The sequence below is a fragment of the Salmo trutta genome, chromosome 10, assembly GCF_901001165.1.
Source record: "Salmo trutta chromosome 10, fSalTru1.1, whole genome shotgun sequence".
NCBI classification, from domain to species: Eukaryota; Metazoa; Chordata; class Actinopteri; order Salmoniformes; family Salmonidae; genus Salmo; species Salmo trutta.
The window spans coordinates 31642883-31661340 of record NC_042966.1 but is presented as its reverse complement, the minus strand read 5'-3'; the positions used below and the strand labels follow the sequence as shown (position 1 = coordinate 31661340).

At 40.5% G+C, this 18458-nt stretch overlaps 1 protein-coding gene across 1 annotated transcript in view; it reads right to left on the bottom strand.

Moving 5' to 3' along the window:
• wdr27 (WD repeat domain 27) overlaps window positions 1-18458 on the bottom strand; it is a 168809-nt gene that overhangs the window by 57300 nt on the left and 93051 nt on the right. Inside the window, exons 23-24 of the mRNA XM_029765300.1 lie at window positions 17661-17763; window positions 4229-4327 (exon numbers count right to left, since the gene is read on the bottom strand). Coding sequence (XP_029621160.1) covers window positions 4229-4327; window positions 17661-17763 — 202 coding nt within the window. The remainder of the gene's footprint in view (window positions 1-4228; window positions 4328-17660; window positions 17764-18458) is intronic.

The window sequence follows — 18458 nt, the reverse complement described above, 5'->3', positions numbered from 1 at the left end:
TTCCTAGGGTCTCCACCGAGCTATGTAAATCTGCTTTTAGTTTAATGCACCGTGTTGCTGGAACAAAATTCAAAATAGATTGCATCTTGATGTTCTGGTGCCGTTCAGAAAATGTAAAGTATTGATTGGGGACTTATTTGTGGATTAATGTTTTTCTGGGTGATTTGTGATGTTTTATTTGTGCTTCCCATTACTGTATTTTTGTATTTTAAGCTGTATTTTTTTGGTATAAAGTGTATATTTATGTTGTATATACAGGGCACATTTGTTAAAATAAAGGTACAAATAAATAAATGAAAGGCCTTGTCTGGAGTAAGCGGAACGTCCAGAGCTGCTTACTTGTTGAATACATTTTTTTCATCCAAACCAAGGTTAGGGATCGCTGTTCTGATGTCCACAAGCCGTTTTTGGTTATAGGAAATGATGGCAGAAACATTATTTGCCCAAAAAATAAGATCATAGTAAAAAAAAAGACAAAATAGCAGAATTGGTCAGGAGCCCGTAAGGCTGCTGCTATCCAATGCAGCACCATCTTCCAAGAGTGTGTGCATGTGTGTGTTTTCATACGTGTGTGCGTGCGTGCATGCATGTGCGTGTGTGCTAAATACACCACTGGGGATGTTTAATACCCCACTAAGCAGTGTGTCCAGAGAACACTCAGCGCCATAGCACAAGCCATTCTTACCTGTAAATCAACACGCTCTCCAACTACTCTGCTTCCCTCCAGCTCCACTTTCACTCCAGTCTCTGTTAAGTCCATCAGAGCTAGAGCTATTTATAATTTCTACTTCGGATTTCAGGGTTTCATGGTTCAGTTTAATCCTAGTGCTGGTATCAAAAAACATAATTCATCTTCAGGGTGTTTGAAGTGATGAAAGTTTGAGTTACAGTACACTGAGCTGTGTTAGAACCTAAACAGTGACAGAATGACAGAACTAGGCTACTTTTAGTAATACTGGTAGCCAGTTTAATTATTTAGTTGTGTGGTGATTAACGTCACTGCTATTTTGAGGAAAGTAGCAGTGCCCTAGAGGCCCCTGTTAACCCAACTTGACTTGAGTGGATGTTAGGCCAAAGTGTTCCTTTCCATCACCATGTGAGGTGAGAGTTGTAAAACGGATTGAGTGCCTCTGTCATCCTGTCTTGATGACTCCAGATTCAGGAGGAGAGCTAAAGAACTATAAACCATACTGCAACTTTAAATCTGACACATTGAGTTCAGTATGTTGAAAAATATATATTCATCCACAATGAGGTGAGACTGGGAGTTCATGGAGGGTGACTAAGGGCACTGAATATCGATATGCACTTTCGTCTGCAATTCGTCTGCTGTTCGTTCAGCGTGGTGTGTTTACTTTACATTACGGACTTTATTGTCCCCATGGGGAAATTTTGTTGCAGTATCATGAACACGTTTAAAGTGGCATTTAAATACAGTAGACAACACAAAATTCATAAAATTGATCAGAAATACAGTGTAGACACTGTTAATGTTGTAAACGACTACTGTAGCTGAAAATTGCTGATTTTGAATGGAATATCTACATAGACATACAGAGGGCCACTATCAGCAACCATCACTCCTGTGTTCCAATGGCACATTGTGTTAGCTAATCCAAGTGTATCATTTTAAAAGGCTAATTGGTTAGAAAACCCTTTTGCAATTATGTTAGCACAGCTGAAAACTGTTGTCCTGATTAAAGAAGCAATAAAACTGTCCTTCTTTAGACTAGTTGAGTATCTGGAGCATCATTTGTGGGTTCGATTACAGGCTCAAAATTGCCAGAAACAAAGAATTTTCTTCTGAAACTCATCAGTCTATTCTTGTTCTGAGAAATTAAGGCTATTCCATGAGAAAAATTGCCAAGAAACTGAAGATCTCGTACAACGCTGTGTACTACTCCCTTCACAGAACAGTGCAAACTGGCTCTAACCAGAATAGAAAGAGGAGTGAGAGGCCCCGGTACACAACTGAGCAAGTGGACAAGTACATTAGAGTATCTAGTTTGAGAAACAGATGCCTCACAAGTCCTCAACTGGCAGCTTCATTAAATAGTACCCGCAAAACACCAGTCTCAATGTCAACAGTGAAGAGGCGACTCCGGGATGCTGGCCTTCTAGGCAGAGTTGCAAAGAAAAATCCATATCTCAGACTGACCAATAAAAAGAAAAGATTAAGATGGGCAAAAGAACACAAACACTGGACAGAGGAACTATGCCTAGAAAGCCAGTATCCCGGAGTCGCCTCTTCACTGTTGACGTTGAGACTGGTGTTTTGCGGGTACTATTTAATGAACCTGGCAGACCTTTAGTACAAAGTGGGATTCAACTAATCTAATAATCATGGGGGTTTTCCTTTCCATGGAATCTACACAGCAGACATTGCCAGATATGGGTTCAAATATTTTCTGAAATATTTTCAATTAATTCGATTGAGCTTGCCTGGCACAATATTACCAATGGTATAGTCCCAAAATTGCTAACCCCATCCATATGGCACCCCGGGCAGGCTCAAGCAAACACTCAAAGTATTTGAAAAAACAAACACATACCATCATTTGAACCCAGGTCTGTAATCCCAGGGGTTCTCCATGGAATCCAACACAGCAGCAGAAATCACAGTGTGTTTTTGTATACTGGGCCTCCCTCTAAAGCTGTGTCCAATATCCAATTGATAGGAGAGGAAGTCCAAGGGGAGAAGGACAACAAAATAAACCAGAAGCCTTATTCTATGTCTGGTTAATGAATTACCACCATGCTCAGACTGACTTGAGTCTGTACGGATATTTCTTTCAGAATAAGTTAACAAGAGAGGGAGCGAGGTAAATTGGAGGACGTATACTACATAACTAGTATACTACAACTGTATGTGGACACCTGCTTGACAAACATATCATTCCAAAATCATGGGCATTAATATTTTTTGTTTTATAATTTTTTTTCCCCTTTATTTAACCAGGTAGGCAAGTTGAGAACAAGTTCTCATTTACAATTGCGACCTGGCCAAGATAAAGCAAAGCAGTTCGACACATACAACAACACAGAGTTACACATGGAGTAAAAGAAACATATAGTCAATAATACAGTAGAAAAATAAGTCTATATACAATGTGAGCAAATGAGGTGAGATAAGGGAGATAAAGGCAAAAAAGGCCATGGTGGCAAAGTAAATACAATATAGCAAGTAAAAAACTGGAATGGTAGATTTGTAGTGGAAGAAAGTGCAAAGTAGAAATAGAAATAATGGGGTGCAAAGGAGCAAAATAAATAAATACAGTAGGGGAAGAGGTAGTGTATTTGGCGAGCTTCTCCCTTTCTTCTGTGCAGATGCTCTCAAGCTGAAAAACATCCCCACAGCACGATGCTGCCACCACCATACTTCACTGTAGGGATGGTGCCAGGTTTTCTCCAGACGTGACCCTTGGCATTCAGGCAAAATAGTTCAATCTTGGTTTCATCAGACCAGAGAATCTTGTTTCTTATGATCTGAGATTCTTTAGGTGCCTTTTGGCAAACTCCAAGCGGGCTGCCATGTGCCTTTTACTGAGGAGTGGTTTCCATCTGGCCACCCTACCTTAAAGGCCTGAGTGGTGGAGAGCTGCAGAGATGGTTGTCCTTCTGGAAGGCTCCACAGAACTCTGTCAGTGACCATCGGTTTCTTGGTTACCTCCCTGACCAAGGCCCTTCTCCCCCGATTGCTCAGTCTCCAGACCTTAATCCCATAGAAAATCTGTGGAGGGAGCTGAAGGTTCGAGTTGCCAAATATCAGCCTCGAAACCTTAATGACTTGCAGAAAATCTGCAAAGAGGAGTGGGACAAAATCCCTCCTGAGATGTGTGCAAACCTGGTGGCCAACTACAAGAAACATCTGACCTCTATGGTTGCCAACAAGGGTTTTGCCACCAAGTACTAAGTCATGTTTGCAGAGGGGTCAAATACTTATTTCCCTCATTAAAATGCAAATCAATTTCTAACATTTTTGACATGCGTTTTTCTGGATTTTTTTGTTGTTATTCTGTCTCTCACTGTTCAAATAAACCTACCATTAAAATGATAGACTGATCATTTCTTTGTCAGTGGGCAAATGTACAAAATCAGCAGGGGATCAAATACTTTTTCCCCTCACTGTATGTGAATATGGACAGGTAATAGAAAGACAGACCAGAGAAGAAAATAGAATGCGGAGGAGAGAGGGTGTAATTTTAAGAGGCAATTGGCCTGTCCTCACCTCAGGTGTAGCAGGGTTAAAGGTCACATTGAGGATGGTGTCTGAGTGTCTCTGGAGCTTGTGGAGGTAGCTGCTGCTGCGGATGTCATACACATAGGCCTGAAGAGAGCAGAAAATGGGTCAAGGAGGTACATCAAAACATTTTGTTGTATGACTTGGCTGCTGATGTCAAAGCGTAAAGTATAAGGTAGTCAATCTGTAACTTATAAACCTTCAAAGAAAGTCTGGATACTGCAGAAGAGGACCAACATAATAAAGTCTGTAGGTATTCGATTATTTTGTACAATTTGGAAGTTTCTACTCCAATCTCTTCTCCACGAACAAACTGACATACAAAAGTAAAGAGACTTTTCACAGTGTGTAAAAAATAAGAAAGAACCGTGAGTGAAAGATAGTTGAGAGGAGGAGGAAGAGGAGGAGGAGTAGGAGGGAAAGGAGGGATGAGGACGGGGGACCATAAGCCATGAACACAGATAAAACCAGATGTGGGGATGTTTGTTACCAGACGACGACTCATCAGATTCCTGCAGCTGCTTTTTATTAGGCTTCCCCGAAAAAAGCATGGGGATAGTGCTCCCTAGAAGGGCCCATAGCATGGTAGAGATACAGAGATACAGATACAGCCATAGAAATATAATTACTAGAATGTACATTCTCATTGATGCACTCTGATGGGATTTGTAAGGCCAGAGCATCACATCAGGCAGTTGGAACAGGAAGGAATCCTCAATGAGGGGTCCAGTCCTGCTACCTCACCACAGAGGTCATCTGGCCCTGCAAGCCTTGCCTCATTCCAGCCTGAGGCCCCCTATAGATCTCCACAACAGCTGTAGAGTAAGAAAGGTAGGGGGTAACGGAACACGCCTCTGAAGCCTAACATCAGGGCCCACAGTCTCATAACCTATGGCAATAATGACCAGGTCTCAAACTCGACGCATGGTCCAGGGCTCTACAGTGTGACCATTTACTAGCATACGCACCTAAATATTTTCTTGTGCGACCTGGAATTTTTATGTAGGAGCACCAGAGTGCCTAGAAAAAGAAAGGATTCTAGCTTTAATATGTCCAATAGTTTTCATTGTACTCTTTGTGTGCGGCGATTTGTTTTTAACTTTGTGAATAAGGTCAGTGTAGAGTGATGAGGTCATGCATGGTTATGATGATGAGCCTAATGTGTGACAACACTATGAATCAGTAGGGTCTACTAGCCTTATATTCACAACCTATAGTCATAACTGCCTACTTACACTCAGTGCACAAAACATTAGGAACACCTTCCTAATATTGAGTTACACCCCCTTTAATCCTCAGAACAGCCTCAATTCATCAGGGCATGGAATCTACAAGGTGTCCAAAGCGTTCCACAGGGATGCTGGCCCATGTTGACTACAATGCTTCCCACAGCTGTGCCAAGTTGGCTGGATGTCCATTGGGTGGTGGACCATTCTTGATACACATGGGAAAATGTTGAGTGTAAAAAACACAGCAGCGCTGCAGTTCTTGACATACTCAAACTGGTGCACCTGGCACCTACTACCATACTCCGTTCAATGGCACCTCAATACTTTGTCTTGCCCATTCACCCTCTGAATGGCACACATACACAATCCATGTCTCAATTGTCTCAAGGCTTAAAAATCCTTCTTTAACCTGCCTCCTCCCTTTAATGTACAATGATTGAAGTGGATTTAACAGGTGACATCAATAAGGGATCATAGCTTTCACCTGGATTCATAGCTTTCACCTGTCATGGAGTGTTTTGTACACTCAGTGTATATGTACAGTGCCTTCAGCAAGTATTATTCCTAATTTTGTTGTTTTACAGCCTGAATTCAAAATGTATTAAAAAAAAAAAAAAATCACCCACCAACATACACTACCCCATAATGACAAATGAAAAACTGTTTTTTTAAATGTTTGCAAACACCCCTAAGTCAATACTTTGTCTGAGTCTGTATGTGTAAGTCTCTAAGAGTTTCCATACCTGGAATGTTCAACATTTCACCATTATCCTTTTCAAAATTCTTCAAACTGTGACATATTGGTTGTTGATCATTGCTAGACAACTATTTTCAGGTCTTGCCATAGATTTTAAGTAGATTTAAGTCAAAACTGTAACTCTGCCACTCAGGAACATTCACTGTCATCTTGGTAAGCAACTCCAGTGTAGATTTGGCCTTGTGTTTTAGGTTATTGTCCTGACTGGGTGTATTGATACACCATCTGAAGTGTAATTAATACCTTCACCATGCTCAAAGGGATATTCAATGTCTGTTTAAAATTAAAAATCTACCAATAGGTGCCCTTCATTGCGAGGCATTGGAAAACCTCCCTGGTCTTTGTGGTCGAATCTGTGTTTGAAATTCACTACCCGACTGAGGGACTTAACAGATAATTGTATGCAGTTGAAGTCGGAAGTTTACATACACCTTAGGCAAATACATTTAAACTCAGTTTTTCACAATTCCTGACATTTAATCATAGTAAAAATTCCCTGTCTTAGGTCAGTTAGGATCACCGCTTTATTTTAAGAATGTGAAATGTCAGAATAATAGAAGAGAGAATGATTTAATTCAGCTTTTATTTATTTCATCACATTCTCAGTGGTTCAGAAATGTACATACACTCAATTAGAATTTGGTAGGATTGCCTTTAAATTGTTTAACTTGGGTCAAACATTTCAAGTAGCCTTCCACAAGCTTCCCACAATAAGTTGGGTGAATTTTGGCCCATTCCTCCTGACAGAGCTGGTGTAACTGAGTCAGGTTTGTCAGCCTCCTTGCTCACACATGCCTTTTCAGTTCTGCCCACACCGTTTCTATAGGATTGAGGTCAGGGCTTTGTGATGGCCACTCCAACACCTTGACTTTGTTGTCCTTAAGACATTTTGCCACAACTTTGGAAGTATGCTTGGGGTCATTGTCCATTTGGAATAACTATTTGTCACCAAGCTTTAACTTCCTGACTGATCCACATCATTTTCATTCCACATGACGCCATCTATTTTGTGAATTGCACCAGTCCCTCCTGCAGCAAAGCACCCCCACAACATGATGCTGCCACCCGCGTGCTTCACGGTTGGGATTGTGTTCTTCGGCTTGCAAGCCTCCCCCTTTTTCCTCCAAACATAATGATGGTCATTATGGCCAAATAGTTATATTTTTGTTTCATCAGACCAGAGGATAAGAGCGTCTGCTAAATGACTTAAATGTAAATGTAAATTTCTCCAAAAAGTACGATCTTTGTCCCAATGTGCAGTTGCAAACCATAGTCTGGCTTTTTAATTGCGGTTTTGGAGCAGTGACTTCTTCCTTGCTAAGCGGCCTTTCAGGTTATGTCGATATAGGACTTGTTTTACTGTGGATATAGACACTTTTGTACCGGTTTCCTCCAGCACCTTTGCTGTTGTTCTGGGATTGATTTGCACTTTTCGTACCAAAGTATGATCATCTCTAGGAGACAGAACGCGTCTCCTTCCTGAGCGGTATGACGGCTGCGTGGTCCCATGGTGTTTATACTTGCGTACTATTGTTTGTACAGATGAATGTGGTACCTTCAGGCGTTTGGAAATTGCTCCCAAGGAGGAACCAGACTTGTGGAGGTCTACAATTTTTTTTCTGAGGTCTTGGCTGATTTCTTTTGATTTTCTCATGATGTCAAGCAAAGAGGCACTGAGTTTGAAGATAGGCCTTGAAATACATCCACAGGTGCACCTCCAATTGACTCAAATGATGTCAATTAGCCTATCAGAAGTTTCTCAAGCCATAACATAATTTTCTGAAATTTTCCAAGCTGTTTAAAGGCACAGTCAACTTAGTGTATGTAAACTTCTGACCCACTGGAATTGTGATACAGTGAATTGTAAGTGAAATAATCTGTTTGTAAACAATTGTTGGAAGAATTACTTGTGTCATGCACGAAGTAGATGTCCTAAACGACTTGACAAACCTATAGTTTGTAAACAAGAAATTTGTGGAGTGGTTAAAAAACTAGTTTTAATTACTCCAACCAAAATGTGTATAAACTTCCGACTTCAACTGTATGTGGGGTACAGAGATGAGAGTTATTCAAAAATCATGTTAGACACTATCATTGCACACAGAACGAGTCCATGCATCTTATTATGTGACTTGTTAAAGGAAAACTCCATCAAAAAACAATCTCTGGGTATTTGTTTCATTAGAAAGTTGTTGACAAAGTCCCAATATGTTTTGCTTGTCAGCAATCAAGTTTTCAAGATATTTAACTCACAAAATACAGAAATCATCCCTGTATGATGCATACGGTTTTGGGTGGAGTGTTCCTTTAAGCACATTTTTACTCCTGAACTTATTCAAGCTTGCCATAACAAAGGTGTCGAATACTTACTGATTTAAGACATTTCAGCTTTTCATTTTTAATTTCACTTTGACATTATGGGGTACTGAGGGTGTTGGGACAGTGACACATTGGTGGTGATGAGTTTACTATAAATGGGAGGACAAACTAAGCTCTAAAAGCAAATAAAATAATCAATGTTATTTTTTTTGTCTGCAGGTTTAGAGATAGTTTTCCCTCAACACTGGGAGTTGTGTAAGCTGAAGATCAAACTTTACAGTTATAGTCCAGGCATACACACTGAATCCCGAAGCCTTCTGATAACAGCTTTGGTCTCGTGTACTTGCCTACATTCTGTTCTTATTTGAGTATGTGGAAACGGTGTCATATGATATAGGTCCTTTCACAATTTCAATTTTTAGGGAGTCTTTTTGGGGGGTGTTCAGTTCTTTTTTGAGAGTTCTTTTTCCATGATTGTCTTGTTAAATATGAAGACAAATGCCTCTGGCTCACGCCACTCTCAGGGCGGTCACAAATAAGGTATGGTGTAGCTCACTACCGTACACGCTTCACCAAGCCCCACCGGCTGCCAATAAATGCCTGGAAGCGTCCACTCTCAAAGGAGATGCTCTCAAACTTCTGTTGCTTCATCGAGAGAAGACAAGTCCCTGCAATTAATAATCTGACAACCATCAGCATTCATATATTATTCCACTGCTTTCACCAAACACACAGAAGAAAAAAAGGAAGGTAAAGTTGGCTAGGGAGAAGAAGGGATTCTTCAGAAAAATCTTGGATGTCTTACAGACACAGTTTGATACTCACTAGTCTGGAAAAGTAATTAAAACAACTCTGCCTCAACAAAAATGTTGCATTGGAAAAAATACCATGAGAGGCGCTATAGGGACATAATATGTCATATCCTCCCTCAAAAACAAACGGGTTGAAGGAGGGAATGCATTTTTAAGTCGATTTAAGTAAAAACTGTAACTCAGCCACTCAGGAACATTCACTGTCTTCTTGGTAAGCAACTCCCGTGTAGATTTGGCCTTGTGTTTAAGGTTATTGTTCTGCTGAAAGGTGACTTCATCTCCCAATGTCTGGTGGAAAGCAGATTAAACCAGGTTTTCCGCTAGGATTTTTCCTGTGCTTAGCTCCATTCTGTTTATTTTTTATTTTTAAAAACTACCCAGTCCTTAACGATTACAAGCATACCCATAACATGATGCAGCCACCACCATGCTTGAAAATATGGAGAGTGGTACTCAGTAATGCGTTGTAATGGATTTTCTCCAGACATAACACTTTGTATTCAGGACAAAAAGTGAATTGCTTTGCCAAATATTTTGCAGTATTAATTTAGTGCCTGGTTGCAAACAGGACGCATGTTTTAGAATTTTTTTAATTCTGTACAGGCTTCCTTATTTCCACTCTGTCATTTAGGTTAGTATTGTGGATAACTACAATGTTGTTGATCCATCCTTCGTTTTCTCCTATCACAGCCATTAAACTCTGTAACTGTTTTAAAATCACCATTGTTCTCATGGTGAAATCCCTGAGCGGTTTCCTTCCTCTCCAGCAACTGAGTTAGGAAGGACGCCTGTATCTTTGTATGATCTGATTCTGATTCTCATCATTTGAAGTTTGACGATCTGAGACAGGTGGAGGTCACGGTTTCGTTGAATTGACATGAAATGACCCCCATGCTTTATACCTGAGCCTCGTCAGGTCATCAGACCAAAAAACCCCTGACTCAACTGTGTAAGTGGCCTATCATCTTTCTACGAACATCTAAACTGTATAACCAGCCTTTCATCTTTCTACAAACATCTAAACGGTATAACCAGCCTTTCATTTTTCTATAAACATCTAAACGGTATAACCAGCCTCTCATCTTTCTATAAACATCTAAACTGTGTAACCAGCCTCTCATCTTTCTACAAACATCTCTACATTTGTTGTCGGCCTCCCTGTGGCTCAGTTGGTAGAGCATGGTGTTTGCAATGCCAGGGTTGTGGGTTCTATTCCCACGGGGGGCCAGTACGGGGAAAAAAAATGTATGCATTCACTACTGTAAGTCGCTCTGGATAAGAGTGTCTGCTAAATGACTAAAATGTCAATGTAAAATGTTGTTAGATGTACTGTACATCATGCACTGTAAATAACAAACAATCATGAGTTCATAAGTAAACAAACACCATTGGGATGAAGATACAAGACAAAACATCAATTGAGACAGTTGATCGAGTCATCTGGCACAAAGATTTGGCTGAAGAACATGCTCGGTTATATTACAGATATATATCACTGAGTGAAGGGAGGGAAAAACGTATTCGCTTTGACCTCCAAAACCAGGGCAAGATTTATACCTGGAGAAAGAAGCATTCAAACCACATAGTTTAAGGTCTGGGTTTCTTATTACCAAACCACCAGGGTGCTATTCACCATCTTTGCTCAACAGCCATCTAAAATAAGCTTAATGACTGGACTGAGTGGTAGGCCTCTTAGGTTGTGATGGTTCCTAGGGCGTTGTACTTTCTCTGTAACTAACATTTGAGTTACAGAGCTCGAGTTGAGTGTGCTTGACCCTCTCACCTACTTGACTAATTCAAATTGGTGGAAGCAATCCATCACATTTTAGTACATTGTCCTAACCAGCTAACGCGTTCATGTCTTTCACTAACAATTCCTTTATACAAATTAAATCTCTTACTGAATCTGCTCCACACATGGCAAGAAGCTATGTTGAGCCAACTCTTTAAAATACTAAAGTGAACAGTCATCTTCAAGGAATTGGACTCACCAGGCCACCAAAATAGCTACTACATGCATTCATATATTTTATCTGTACACCAAAACACGATAGCTGTGTTCAAGTTCTTTGTAGAACAAGAAAGTGCTTGACTTAAAAGTTAAAAGTTATAGGCCTATACCCAAGGGTTCAATGTTCTATTCAGTGCTCTAGCTTTAAAGATAAATGTTTGAAGGTTAAACGTATCATTGGTTCAGTGATCTACTCTAGTGGTCTACTCTAGTGGTCTACTGAAGTGATCTACTCTAGTGGTCTACTCTAGTGGTCTACTGAAGTGATCTACTCTAGTGGTCTACTCTAGTGGTCTACTCTAGTGGTCTACTCTAGTGATCTACTCTAGTGATCTACTCTAGTGGTCTACTGAAGTGGTCTACTGAAGTGGTCTACTCTAGTGGTCTACTCTAGTGGTTTACTGAAGTAATCTACTCTAGTGATCTACTCTAGTGATCTACTCTAGTGATCTACTCTAGGGGTCTACTCTAGGGGTCTACTCTAGTGATCTACTCTAGGAGTCTACTGAAGTGGTCTACTCTAGTGGTCTACTGAAGTGATCTACTGAAGTGATCTACTCTAGTGATCTACTCTAGGGGTCTACTCTAGTGGTCTACTCTAGTGGTCTACTCTAGGGGTCTACTCTAGTGATCTACTCTAGTGATCTACTCTAGTGATCTACTCTAGGGGTCTACTCTAGTGATCTAGTCTAGGGGTCTACTCTAGGGGTCTACTCTAGTGATCTACTCTAGTGATCTACTCTAGTGATCTACTCTACTGATCTACTCTAGGGGTCTACTCTAGGGGTCTACTCTAGGGGTCTACTGAAGTGGTCTACTCTAGTGGTCTACTGAAGTGATCTACTGAAGTGATCTACTCTAGTGATCTACTCTAGTGGTTTATTCAGTTCAATGTTCAATCAACTGTGATGTTTTACTGTTTAGTGGCCCTGAAGCCAATTGAACAGAACTTCCCAACAACTCTGTGTCTCAACACAACTGTGCTAATGGACACCCATGGAATAGAAGTTCCACTGACTGTTGTCTTGGTTGGGAGGGATGAATTGTTGTGACGGATATACTCATCAGTTCTGGAGCAAGACACTTAAACTCCCACACAAACTGCTCCAGAGGCACTGTAGTATGGCAGCCTCCTGCTCCAACCTGTATGTGTATGCATATGTGTGTCTTTTGTAAGCGTTGGGATAAAGTGGAAGTTACATTTTCATTGGACCTTGTGTACAATTGGACGGTTAAACTGATCTTGATCTATTCAGTGTTCTAATGGACTGTTTAGTGGCCTAGTGAAGGTAAACAGAACTCCCGAGCTCTACTTTGTGTATCAACACAATGAAGACACTGGACAATCATGGAAGAAGTTCCAAGTTCCACTGACTAATCTTCAGAAGAATGAATTCTTGTGACATCGGTAGTGTACTATTTAAAAATGATGTTCCAGTGTTCTGTTTCACTGTTCAGTGGCCTGTTTAGAAGGTTAACATAACTCCCCAGCTCAACACGATGACTTCATGTAAGAAGTTCCACTGACTGTTGTCTTGGTAGGGAGGGATGAATTGTTTAGACAGTTCTGGCGCTGGTTTGGCACCAGTCACGGAGTGGATCAACCCTGACAGAAAAACCACATAATTTCACGTTGAAAATCACATAATTTCACATGAAATTTCACATGTTAAATCATGTGAAAACATGTGTTTTAGGAACACTTTACACGTGATCAAGTTTTTACATGTTCCAGCCGTTATTACGCCGCGAAGCAGCCTCCACTGGTGAGAACATGTAAAGCAAAATGTGATAACGTGAAAACATATGTTTTAGGTACACTTCTCACGTGATCACATGTTATCACATTTTGCTTTACATGTTCTCACCAGTGGAGACTGCTGAGGGGAGAACGGCTCATAATAATGGCTGGAACGGAGAGATTGGAATGGCATCAAACACATGGAAACCATGGAAACCATGTGTTTGATACCATTCCGCCCATTCTGTTCCAGCCATTATCACAAGCCCGTCCCCCCAATTAAGATGCCACCAACCTCCTGTGGTTGTCACCTGTTAACACATTAACTTCACATAAGATCACATATGATCACGTGATCACATAAAAACATGTGTTTTTGGAACACTTCACATGTATTCACGTGAAATGCATGTGTTTTTTCCGTAAGGGAACACTAAACACAAAGCAGCTGCTCAATAAAAGACCAGAGATGAGATTTACTCAGAAGTCCAGAGGAAAGACAGACACGATTGGAAGAAAAAAAACTGTGAAGAAAGAGGGAAGAGAGAGCAAATAAAATGTGACAATGAACGTGGATTTGTGACCTCTACACATCGTTCAGGAATGAGCCCCTTTCGCTTTGCCATGTGGTAAAAATCTGAGGTGAGTGCGTGTATTTTGGCCTTTGAAGATCCAATTCCATGACAGTCTTTGTTTCTCACATTCCCCGTCATGAATTGGAAAGCATTGGATTGGGGTAAGCACTGGCTTTGGGTTTCAACCATTTTTAAATCCATGACGGGGAGAAGGGTGGAGAATTGGTACGCAGACAATGTTTTGAACAGCAAGAAGAGGGAAGACCTATTCTGTAGCAGGTTTAAAAGGTGTCAGTCATGGAAATAACAGAATAGTATGTCCTGTGTATGTGCCATGTTTACCATGTACCATGTTTTAATCATATATTGTACAACTACATACACCTAAACCACCAGCAGTACGTTTTGTTGTTTCATAGGCAGGCAACTAAGGCTACACCCCAACTGGTGGACCGGGATTTTAACTTGTTTCCTGAGCAAAAATAAAACAGGGTATTATTATTATATATTTCTTTGGACATAAAATACTGGAAAAAAACACCAGCAAATCTGCTCCAAGGATTTTTAATTTTGGAAATCTGTTCCAAAGTAATCCTATGCATAATAGAGAGATATGTGATCGTATACAAATGTAAGCAAGGTTTGAAATGATTATGTTTTAGTCAAATATTATATCTGTAGACAATAAATTATTGTAGTCAACAAATTATTAGTAATCATGTTCTGGCCCCCCGACCATCCGCTCAAGACAAAATATGCACTACAGTGCATCAACCTTTTCACCTGAGCGCTATTGTTACAGTAGTTGAGTGTGCCCCTGTCCATAATCTTATGCATTCTGCAGTTACTGCAGCCCAGATGGCGCACAAGGCTTGTCGATAAAGTAAAGTCGGAGCTTTAGAAGTTACCCATAATAGCGTTATAACTCAATTTGAGCCTACAACTCGAACTGGATGCCAGCATATAAATTATACACCCAGAACAGAAAGCATTCTTCTGCAAATCCATCTCTATCAGGAGATAAAAGGAAAAGAAGGTATTGTACTGCAGTAAATCTGGACTGCTCTGTCTAGATGCCCTCTCACACACACATGCACGCACGCATAAACACGCGCAAACAAATTAACGACAAACACACATACACTGGAATGAACTGTCTGGAAATCACATGCAAGCACAAGCATACACACATGCAGGGCCGGTTCCAGGCATAAGCAACATAAGCGACCGCCTAGAGCCCCACAGCTGCTAGGGGGCCCCACCCATTCTTTGACAATAATATAAAATTGGGGAACTCTGGATCTCAACTGTAGTTGCAATTTTGAGATTTGGATTTGCATCAGCACCTTTTCTCTTTTTATGCCAGTCACTGACAGAGACTCAAATAGCCCATGTCAGTGTTAATTTTGGCAGCTATTTTAGTTTTAGTCTTAAAATAACTTTTAGTCTTAGTAAAATGTTTGTAATTTCATCCATAGTTAGTTGTAATTATTATCAGTTGACTAAAACTGGACTATTTTAGTCAGAGTTGTGGGTTCAATTCCCACAGGTGACCAGTATTAAAATGTATGCACTTACCAACTGTAAATCGCTCTGGATTAGAGATTCTGCTGAGTCTGCTAATTGATTATAATCTCACAGTCATAACTGTCAAGGGAGTAAATAACAGTGGTTTCCTTGAAAAGGAGAGAATTTGTGTCTTACAAAAATGCCAGAAGTATTACTGTACTCCTAGTATTCAACAAATAGCAACAACAACAAGCAACCACAACTCGCATTTGTGGACTACACTGCGAGTGCGTCAACACAAACTAATGAATAACAGCACACATGGGAAAATAGAGCTTCTGTCGTGATCAAAGAAAACATTGCCTACATGAAAGTAAGAGAGAGTGTAAACATTGTTTCTAGTTGAGGTTAGTTACAAGTCAAGTCACAACTGCCAATGAGAGGATTACCTGAAATATTCTGCATGTATGATGGCTTATGATTGGACAAAACAGATGAAAAGGAGCTTCATGTCAAATTAAATGCCCATTAGTCTCACATGGAATTCTTGTCTCGTCCCATTTTTATCAACTAAAATGAAAAGTAATTTGTAATAGTTTGCGTTTTTTTCCAGGGCATCTCTTCTAGCTATCGTCATAGTTTTATTCAGGAATAAGTCGTTGATGAGTACTTTTCCTCATGTTGATGAAATTAGCACTGCCATTCCAGGTCAGCTAAATGTTCTTAGATTGGTAAATGAGTCTAGTCAGCTGTCTAAACTTGTAGTAATCATGGTTGAATTACCAACTGGGCACACAGAGCACGCAGGGATTTTGTTAGTCACTCTCACTCAGATGTCATAATAACATGGTATAAGTCATGGCAAAATGTGTAGAATTGCAGGAAATGAACTGTAAAACTGCAAATGTTTCTCTTTGCCCCATGACAAAATTTGTAAAATTGCTGCAAACTTGCTTTAAAACTGCAACATTTTCTCTAAGTCCCGTGGCAAAATGTGTAGAATTGCAGGAAATTGACTCTACAATTATATTTTTTCTCTCTGCCGTCAAGAGGGGGGCCACTAAAATGTTTTGCCCATGAGGTTGGGGGGCCCCTAACAAAATTTAGCTTTGGACCCCAAAAGGCTAGAGCCGGCCCTGCACGCATGCATGCACACACGCATGCATTGATTTACTAGTGATGCGCTTGCCATGACAAGCATTCATCTTGCTTCCTATTCTCTGTGGGACTGTCTTAGAAAAAGCATTTCCATGACCTTTCTGATGAGTCATGTCATTCCATTGTCAGATTAACATCAAACAACTCTAGGTGAATGTACTAAAGACATAAAACAGGTCATTGGCCGTATTTAAAGTGATTCTCCGGTACTTTTGTATACTTTATAGCCAGTAGTGAAAGTAGTGCTCGTGAGCTGGAAATTGCGTACTACGTCACCTATGTGCAGATATTTGCACCACGTCATTGCTCTCTCTCGCTCTGCTGATGTGTGAACATCTTGTTACTTGTCACTCAAATGGTGAGGGGCTGAAGATCATTGGCTAGAACTCAAATTGCTAGGGGGCTGGCCCACATGGGAGGAAATGTAGGGAAAATGGCGCAGCACAGCTTCCAGAAAAACAGTTGCTTTCAAACTAGGGATTTCGTGGCTAATTGAGGTAAAACAGTAATTCTGCTCATAGATTATGCATGTATGAACTACACATTGACACATCCAGCCCAAAGCGGGAAGTTTCAAAAGTTCCGGAGCATGTCTTTAATGTTGTGTAAAATGGTAGTGCTTCCTATTCTCTGTGGGACACGGGAAAATTATTTACATAAAATAAATTACTATGTATCATGTGTCACTGTAACATAAAACAAATGCACCTACTGTACACTGTAATATGAAATACAGAATTGTACTTGCCACCTTGCTCCCTTTAAGTTACTGTCAAATTCATGGCAAACCCTTTACAGTGCATGACTTACTACAGCTATTACAACGTAGGGTGAAGGCCTGTGACACCATACAATACAGACTCCAGTTAAAGGTATTTAAGATGTATTACAGCGTATTAGAGCGCTTTATGCAGACCAGGGCTGGTGGCCATTGACACCACATCATAGATGCTTTCCATGACATTTCCTGATGTGTCGTGTGTCACTTTAACATTAAACAACTCTAGGTGAAGATATTTCAGACTTATTATAGCTATTGAAGGTATTTTAGATGGTGTCAAAACGATTAGCGCAGGGGAGAGGACGAAGCCTGTGAAATCCAGTAACATGAACTTCTGACTCTCCACCTGTATTTCATCCCCTACCTTTTAACTTCCATACCAGGTCACGTTTTTCCATAGTAAGGAGGAAGATGAGGAAGGGGGGGGAGTGGAGGAAGAAGACAGAAGAGGAGGAGGAGGAGAGGGAGGAAAAGGAAGAGGAGGAGGAGAATAGGGAGGAGGACAAGTAGGAAGGAACCACCACTCACACAGTTGTCTTCAGAGCCAGAAGCAATGAATCGTCCGCAGGGTGAAAAGGCTGCGGTGCAGGGATGACAGCGATTCAAGTGGTTCTCATACCGCCGCACACACCTATGGAGAGAAAACAGAGTGGGAGATTTAAAGAATGCCAATGAAAACTACTATTGCTGCTCTATTTGAAAGGGCAAATCAATAGTGACATTTCATGATTCTGCTTAGATATATTTAGGTGTGTTGTATTTCAGTTATTATGGATCCCCATTACTCTTCCTGGGCTCCAGCAACAATTAAGGCAGTAACATACAATATAATACAATTTTGAAACATTAAAATACATTTTACAACAGATTTCACAATACATTTGCAAATGATGGCCTCAGTACTGGTATCCACAGTCGTTCATATTGGGTGGTTGTGTTTGTGTGGTCACCCAGGATGCCAAATATTTCTACTAGTTGCAAAAATGCCTAGTTCAGAACACACAACACACACACAAACATACTGATTTACGAGAATGTAAAATGTCAAACATCTCACCATTGAGATCTCAAAGAGAAGCAGTATCAAATATCACATTTATTCTGCTACCCTTAGGGACTAGGAACTAGCCTAGTGTAGCAGCAAAGTGCCACTGCACCCCAGAGCAAGCTCCTTTCAGCACAAAACAAAACAGGGTTCCCAGGTGTCAACGTGGGAGTGGTGCCCAATGAGTTACAGTACCAAATAAAATCCAAGTTTATTGGTCGTGTACACAGATTTATAGATGTTATCGCTGGTGCAGTGAAATTATTGTGTTTCTAGCTCCA